Below are 8,415 nucleotides of genomic sequence, written 5' to 3' on the forward strand. Positions count from 1 at the left end.
CATCCATTGCTTCTTGTCCTGCTTTCAGGTGCTTTGGAGAATAGCTTGGCTCCCTCTTCTTTGTGGAAGCCCCTGAGATATTGGATCACTGCTATCATGTCACTCCTCACCCTTCTCTTTGTTAAACTACACATACCCAATTCCAGCAACCGTTTCCTATTTTCCTAATTCACTTTTTCACTTTTCCTAATTCACTCTAAAGCTTTCCCTGCGAAGAGCCTTAAGTAACACCAGCTGCCTGCAATTAGTGCAGGTTCTCATCCCACCAGGCTCAAGGTTGAGTCAAATAGAGGGAGAGAGAGAAAGAGAAATAGAGGGAAAGAGAAAAATAGAGGGAAGGAGAGAGAGAGGAGAAAGAAAGGGAGGGAAATAGAGGGAGAGAAAGAGGGAGAGGTAAAGAGAGAGGGAGAGAAAGAAAGGGAGAGAGAGAGAGGGAGAGAGAGAAGGAGAAAGGGAGGGAAAGAGGGAGAGAACGAGGGAGAGGTAAAGAGAGGGAGAGAAAGAAAGGGAGAGAGAAAGAGAGAGAGAGAGAAGGAGAAAGAAAGGGAGGGAAAGAGGGAGAGAAAGAGGGAGAAATAGAGGGAAAGAGAAAAATAGAGAGGGAGAGAGGGAGAGAGAGACAAGGAGAAAGAAAGAAGAAGGGAAATAGAGGGAGAGAGAAAGAGGGAGAAATAGGGAAAGAGAAAAAGAGGGAGAGGGAGAGAAAGGGAGAGAGAAAGAAGGAGAAAGGAGAAAGAAAGAGGGAGGGGGAGAGAGGGAAAGAGAAGGAGAGAAATTAAATTAGTAACATGATTGTTAAGTGAATCTGGTTTCCCCACTAACTTTGCTTGTCAGAAGGTTGCAAAAGGCCATCACATGACCCTGGAACAATGTGACCATCATAAATATGAATCGATTGCCAAGCATCCGAATGTAAATCACATGAGCCTGGGGATGCTGCAATGTTCCTAAGTGTGAAAAATGGTCATAAGTCACTTTTTTCAGTGCTGTCATAACTGAACGGTCACTAAGTGAATCATTGTAAGCTGAGGACTACCTGTACTTTATCAATTTTTGCCTTTTTTGTGGGGGGGTTAAGTTTTTGACACCTTGCTGGGTGACTGATGGTACTCGGACATTGCCTTGTCCTAAAAGTGGTACAATGAAAAGGTTGAAAAGCCCTGTTTTAGTATACCCGTACTATTTGGTTCAGAATATTTTTTTCTTGTTTTCCTGCTCTAAAAACTGGGTGCGTCTTATGGTCAGGTGCATCTTATGGTTCGAAAAATATGGTAATTTAACAGGAAAAGTAGGGCGTCGTCTTATATGCCCAGTCGTCTTATACGCCGGAAAATACGGTAGTGGGTTTTTACCAAAAAAAGATGATCCTATGAACTGTCCTATGAACATTTGCTCAGAATATAAAAGAAAGTATGAATGGGCAAGATGTAAAGAAAAAAATCTGAAAGATTTCTGTATATAATAATCTTGCTGCAGTTACTATAAACCTATCTGACAGAATACATTAGATTGCATTACAGTTTGTCTTAATTTGTAAGCCAAATCCAGATGACAGTTCAGAGGATAGTTATAAAACCTCAGAGTTGAAAGGGTTCAACAGAGGCCACTGAGTTCAACTCCCTGTTTTTGCAGGAATGCAAATTTAAGCATCCTGATAGGTGGCTGTCTACTCTCAATTAAGGAAGCCAAATATTGCTAATTACTTTTACCGTCAAAGTATTCCTAGGAATGGTTTTCTAACATCCAACTGGAATCTGCTTTCCTATAATTTAAATCTTTTTTTTGTTCTACACTCTGAGCAAGAGACTTCTTTCTCATTTATTCATTTACATAAAGAATGGCCATCCCAATGACTGGGTGTTTTATATTACAAAAACTGAAACAACGCATTAAAAGTACAAATGATAAGTAGAAGAGAGAGAAAATGTTCTAAATAAATATCTTATTTTTAAAAATTCTGCTACTTCTTTAATCTGATAGCCAACATCCAAAATTTGGCAGTTACCTTGACATCTTCATTAGTCACAAGGAGTTAATATTTAAAATAAAATCTTCTTAATATAGGCCAGGCATGTAAAACTCATGACATCATGTGACATCACGTGATGTATCGTGAATTTTTCCCCGTTGCTGGCAATGGGGTGGGCGCAGTTTCAGTACGATGCATCCGGCCCTCGGGCCGGCAGTTTGATATGCCTGATAAAGGCAGTCTTTCAGGTTTGAAAAAGACATAGTATTGTGCAGTTCATCTATGGGCACATAGATGGCTCTGCAGTCCCAGACTAGAAGCAGAGTCTCTAGTACAATGGGGGCACTGGAAGTCCATTGTTATGATAACATTGTAACATATAATAACGTTATAATAACTATTCTGTGATGCCACTCAAGGTTTTCTATTAGTTTTTGGTAGCACCTGTTTTCAAAACCAGTGGAGAGTTCATAGCACAAGGCTTGCCAGTGGATTCTGTCAGTAATTGCAGCGTCTCATTCCTTTGGCTGAATGTCACAGTGGCATTCACAGCACCTGCATAGCACTTGCATGGACAATCTCAAGGTCTCTTTCCATTTCCAGTACTTCACAGAGCAACCAGCGACACACATTGTGGTTGTCCAGTCTGATGATATGTTCCAGCTATTTAATCTGGGCTCTGATAATCAGGGACTCGAAGCTATTGAGTTTTTCATGCAATTCAAGACATCTAGGTTGGAGTGACAACTTTGCCAAAGAATGCCAAGGATGGATTAGAGAGCACACATGAGAAATTTCTCCAGTTCTTTAATACATCTTGAGTTTAGAGTCTAGGGGTCATAATCAGGTAAGTAGAAAGGGATAACCACAGCTCTGTAAATGATCAGCTTTGTGGAGATATGGACTTTGTATTGATTTGAGCACTCCAGTCTGCAGCCACCCAGATCAACAGAGCCTCATTGATCCTGGAATCAATTTCTTTGTTTAAAGATCATTCAGAATGATGCTTCCCAAGTATTTGGAGCTTTTTACATTTGTCAGCAATGATTTTTGGTTTTCCAGGGTTGATATTTAGCATGGGCTGGTAAAGTACTTTAGTCCAGAGGTCCCCAACCTTGGCTGCACAATGGCAGGTGATTACGCTTGCTTGCGCTTTTTCACTTACACAAACAGTGCAAATGGAGCTGCGCCCACCATTTACGCAAGTGCAACTGCAGGCGCACCCACTGCTTGCACGGCCCAGAACCATCTCCTCTCTTTCGCCCCTCCCACCACCACCACCACCGCCAGTCTGCAAAGCTGGAAAGGTTGGGGACTGCTGCTTTAGTCTTCAGGCTGATAGGCTAAAGAGCATGGTAGCATCTGGGATTTCTTTAGCATCAACTGTAGATTGCTGTCTTTGTGCAGCAGGAGGGCACAGTAACCAAAAAAGGTTTCTTGAATGTATTCAAGAGCAAAAATCAAATAAAAAGCCATCCACTTGACAAGTGATGTACACTGGAAGTTTCAGACCCTAGATAGCACGTGACAAATGCAAGCAAATAACAGAATGAACATGACTGGGGTTAGCATACTGTCTTGCTTCATCCATTGCAAATAACAAATGCAGTTGATGTATCACCATTCTAAACAATCTGTCCTGTATTTCCTTGGTAGAGGAATTGTACAGAAGTTGCAATTAAAATTTCTGCATAGTTCTCATATGCAAAGTAAAAAAACAAAAAGCAATGGAGGTAGAGTGGCTTCAGCTTTCCAGAGTGTACAAGAATGGGGAAAAACTCATGAATGGCAGAACAGTGCTCCCAAACAGAGAAAGCTTTTAATCTACTGCACTGGATGGTTATGGACAGTCCATCTTTTTTTCCTCAAAAAATCATATCCTAGTATTTGAAATTCTGTTTAGTAAATTATCACTAATATTATATTGCAATCTCTTAGTACCTATGCTATGCTCTATAGCAGCTTTCCTCCAAATGTTGTTGTCTACTATTGGATTCCAAAATTTAAGTCAACATGGCCACGGGAATAAAAGATGGAGGATGGGTACATTGCTGTGCAAACACATTATTCGATACAATAGTAGGGAAAGCTGCTACAGTTTATGTTGTTCTCTCAAATTATTAGATAAGCAGAAAAATCTTAACATACATAGCCAAGAGCGAATAAAAAAATAAAGCAAGGCAATATTGTTTTATTAATTCATGCTTCAAAAGTTGTAACAAGTGTATTACATTACCTATGCAAAGGATAAATTTTCTTAGTTTACTAAAAAAAATTGATACATTTCCATGAAATTCAATGTTACTGATACTTAATTTTGGAGGGTTTTTTTCTTAAAAGAGTTGAATTCAGACTTAGTTACATATGACAAATGAATACAATATTTTTATGTCTTCATCAGTACTAGTGATACAACATGTTGCTTTGTTTCCCTGATCTTGCAGGAAAAATATTCATTTGAAAACTGAATATACATCATCCAAAGGAAACGGATACCACATGTGAAGCAAATATCAGAATCATGAGATAACTATACTAGTGAATTGCAATGTACAGTACCATACATTTCTAAGTGTGCTATGGGTAAGTAGTAAATGTTTCTATGAATACTATTTATTTGGCTATTTCTATAGTCATTAAAGGGACGCGGTGGCTCAGTGGGTTAGGACGCTGAGCTCGTCGATCAGAAGGTCGGCAGTTTGGCGGGTCGAATCCCGAGTGCCGTGTAACAGTGAGCACGTTACTCGTCCCAGCTTCTGCCAACCTAGCAGTTCGAACGCACGTAAAAATGCAAGTAGAAAAATAGGGACCACTCCGGTGGAAAGGTAACAGCGTTCCGTGCGCCTTTGGCGTCTAGTCATGCCGGCCACATGACCACGGAGACGTCCTTGGACAAGCGCTGGCTCTTCGGCTTTGAAACGGAGATAGGCACCGGCCCCTAGAGTCGGAAACGACTAGCACGCATGTGCAGGGGAACCTTTACCTTTTACCTATAGTCATTAGTTAGTTTTTAAGAATTAAAGACAGAATCCTTTTTTCCCTCAGGTCATCTTATTTTTCTAAATCTAATAAAGTAAGAAACAGTAAGCAAAAACCTTTTTAAAAAAGTTTTAGATACCTTACAAGATTAATATCAAAGTCAGGCCCTGATGTTTTTCTAATGTTCCAATTATTTATCAATCAACTTTATATAATCACTTCTCATTTAGATTCTACATTTTAGAGAGCCCAAAAATTCAAATTCTGAATGATACTTAACTGCTTATCCAAATCAGAAATAAAAGTTATCTTAGCTGAACTCTTTTTAACCTGAAAATGTGATCACATGTAACTCTATGACAAAAAAATTATAGGTAGTTCTAAATATAAAAACACAGGAAATAGGTATTATAGCAATTATCTTCTGTATAGGTATTAAGGACAGTATCTCTCCCACACCCACAATACATGTATACATCACAATCACACTTTCTTCCTGCACAGGTAGCAAATATATAATATTTTTGTTCTACATGAATAGCGATAAACTATCTTCCATAAACAGGCTAAATATTATTAGCACAGCTTTGCTGTTTCATTTAATATATTTATTTCAGTTAGTAATTGCAATCAAAGATGGTTAGCACAGATACTTTTTAATAAAAACAATCCTGGGGAGTACTATTTGAACTAAATATCCTATGACAGGTTGGATGCTATAAAGAATGAGTCAAGAGACTAAGCTTCCCAGGCTGAAGGGGGCAACAAGAGGGTAACTCTGAAACAGAGATTATATTTAAAAGTTTGCTTCTCTCAAAGAATAATAGAGTTGGAAGGTCCAATCTGCTCAAGCAGGAGACCCTATACCATTCCAGATAACTGACTGTCCAATCTCTTCTTAAAAGCCTGCAGTGATGGAGCACCCACAACTTCTGAAGGCAAGCCTTTCCATGGCTTAGTTGTTTTCACAAATATAGAATTTTCTCCCAAGGAAAATATGGACAGTGCATCCCTTGCCCCTTTAGAGGCAACTCCAAACACACTGTTCAGCCAGGCATATGTAAAATAACAACACATTTCATCGTCAAACAGCACTAATTAAATTACTACTATTTTTCTTTCTTAAAATACACATTTTTAATATTGTTTTAAGCAGTGCTGGCAATGCTTTATGATAGCTGTATTTGACAGCTTTCTTGTAAACCACCCTGGATTTCTCCTAAACATTTAATTTCGAATCAGACGTTGATTTAGTAAATTAGGCAGGGGAAACAAATGTTTAAACACAACAGACCTACCGCCTCCTAGGCGCATACTGCAGAGAAAATAATACATTCCGTTTCTAGCCAGCATAGCCACAGAATGGGAACTGTGGTCTATGAAACCCAGGAGGACATTAGTTTGGGTAAGGCTGGATTACATTATAAAAGAACAGATGAGAGGAAGTAGAAGCGAGAAACACTTCCAGGTTTCCGACAAAATAATTAGGAAGGGGAGAGGGGGTGTTGACTCAGCCTTTTAATTTCAACTCACGCCAATTCCTCTTATCTTCCCATTCAATCCAATAAATTCTATTATCGGCTGGATTGTAGGGAGAGGAGGAGGCAAGAATAGGCCACGAAGCCAATCTGCGAATTTGCTCTCTCGCCTGCCTTGCGCACCACCTCCCCGACGCGGCACGCGGCTCCAAGCCATCTCCCCAAAAGTCCTTTGCAGATGATTACATATATTTCTTTCGGGCCTCCCACTTTTCCGGGAACCGCAACGCGACTAGCTCGACCCCCCTCCCCCAAACGGCCTCACCTTCCCACTGGCCTTCTGCGAACCGCCTGGCGTCTTGTCCGCCATCTTGCTTCTCTCCCCCGCTCAAAGCCTTAGCGGCGGAGAGTCGAGCGCCGATCCCACTGATTGAATAGAGGCCTCCAATGGGGAAGAGGGGAGGGAGGCATGATGAATCGATAGCCTGCCGGGAGATGTGGCAGATTGGAAACCCTGTGCGACAAACTGAACTCCTCCTCTCGCCTCTTCCTGCGGGGCGGAAAGCGGCGAGTGCGTCAGAGAGCCCTTCCTGCGCCGAAGCGCTGGCTTCGTTTGGTGCGACGCAGCCGCGTTCTTGCTCTCTGCGAACGTCGATTCCCACCAAGTTTTGACTCAGCGGTTAACTCTAGAAAACGAAAAGAAACGCAAAAAAACCTTTTCACAGAAAACGGAAAAATTATGCACGATAATTTCCTTTGTTTCTTATACTCCTCCCTCTAAACTTCTTTATCCTTTTCTGTATCTTAGGCACCCCAACTCTAATCTTGTGTATTAGATTTTAGGTTCCATAATCCCCAGCCATCTGGAGGGCTCAATATTGGAAAAGGGTATTACACATCACTAAATAGTATCAACTGTCAAACGACTGCGTGTATAGTCATATTCACAGAGCAATCTTTCTCTGCTGGTAACTTTTAAGGGAACATATTTTCACTCATTAGTACTGCAGCTTGGAAGAACGCAGCATTATAGAAGATACATTTCAAGAAATACTAAAAATTGCAGTCCTGGTTACTGTTGCCAATCCCATCAAGGTTTCAGTTTGAAATCTTGCTTCCTCTATAGTTTAAAAGATGTAATTCTTTTATTTCCAATAAGTGCATAGTGACTTGTTTCTGAAAATATAGACAAGAAAACAAATAGTAAACAGATGTTTCTATAATGACAGGAAGCAAAAGAGCCAGAGTGGTATGAGGGTTAAGGCACTGAACTAAGATTAGGGTGACACGTGCTCAAATGCATATTGACCAAAGCCATATATGATTTTGGGGATTGTCATTCCTATATTATCATGTAGGGGCGTTGCTATTAATAGAAAGATATGGAACGTGCACAATTTTGAATTGGAGGAAAGGCAGGATACAAATCAAACATCTCTTAAGCCAGTAAAACATTACAAAACACTACGTAGTATTTCAACTTCATTGGAATTCCCCACAATTTATTTAATTAAAAGGATAGACAAGAAAATATGTTAGATGCTGCAGAAGTGAGATAGTGACATTCATCTTTTTTTATTCTTTATTAAAAGGAAAACAATGTCTGATTAAACAGATATCCAGTTCATCTTGATTTTCACAGCGAGCAACCAGGTAACCAGTGCTTTTTTTGTAAAAGAAAAAGGTGCCGGAACTCACACATGTCATATAACCCGCCTTGCCTACCCTACAAGGTTCCATCCAAAAAAGGTGCCGGAACTCTGTTCTGGGCGTTCTATGACAAAAAAGCCCTGCAGGTAACCCACAAAATACCCTTCTTTTTCATATATAGTTTAGGGACCACTGCCAGAGGAAATCTGACTCCTCTGTTATAGGCAGTGTCCTAAAAGGCTCTTTGCCACCAGAGGGTGCAAAAACATGAATTTTCAGAAGGAAAGTAGTAAACGTGTATGTTCATCTTTGGAAAAGTGTAACTTCCTACTTGACAAA

The 8,415-nt window shown here is 40.2% G+C and overlaps 1 protein-coding gene across 5 annotated transcripts in view; it reads right to left on the bottom strand.

Annotated features, from left to right (window-relative positions):
- The window catches only part of U2SURP (U2 snRNP associated SURP domain containing), a 52,983-nt gene extending 46,157 nt beyond the window's left edge, over nt 1-6,826 (bottom strand). For all 5 annotated transcript variants that reach the window (XM_081329074.1, XM_081329071.1, XM_081329072.1 and 2 more), the window contains exon 1: nt 6,752-6,826. In XM_081329074.1, the coding sequence (XP_081185200.1) occupies nt 6,752-6,796 (45 nt within the window). In that variant the 5' untranslated portion in view covers nt 6,797-6,826. The remainder of the gene's footprint in view (nt 1-6,751) is intronic.
- Between the last annotated feature and the right edge of the window lie 1,589 nt (nt 6,827-8,415).

The sequence above is a fragment of the Vipera berus genome, assembly GCF_964194415.1.
Source record: "Vipera berus genome assembly, chromosome: 5".
NCBI classification, from domain to species: Eukaryota; Metazoa; Chordata; class Lepidosauria; order Squamata; family Viperidae; genus Vipera; species Vipera berus.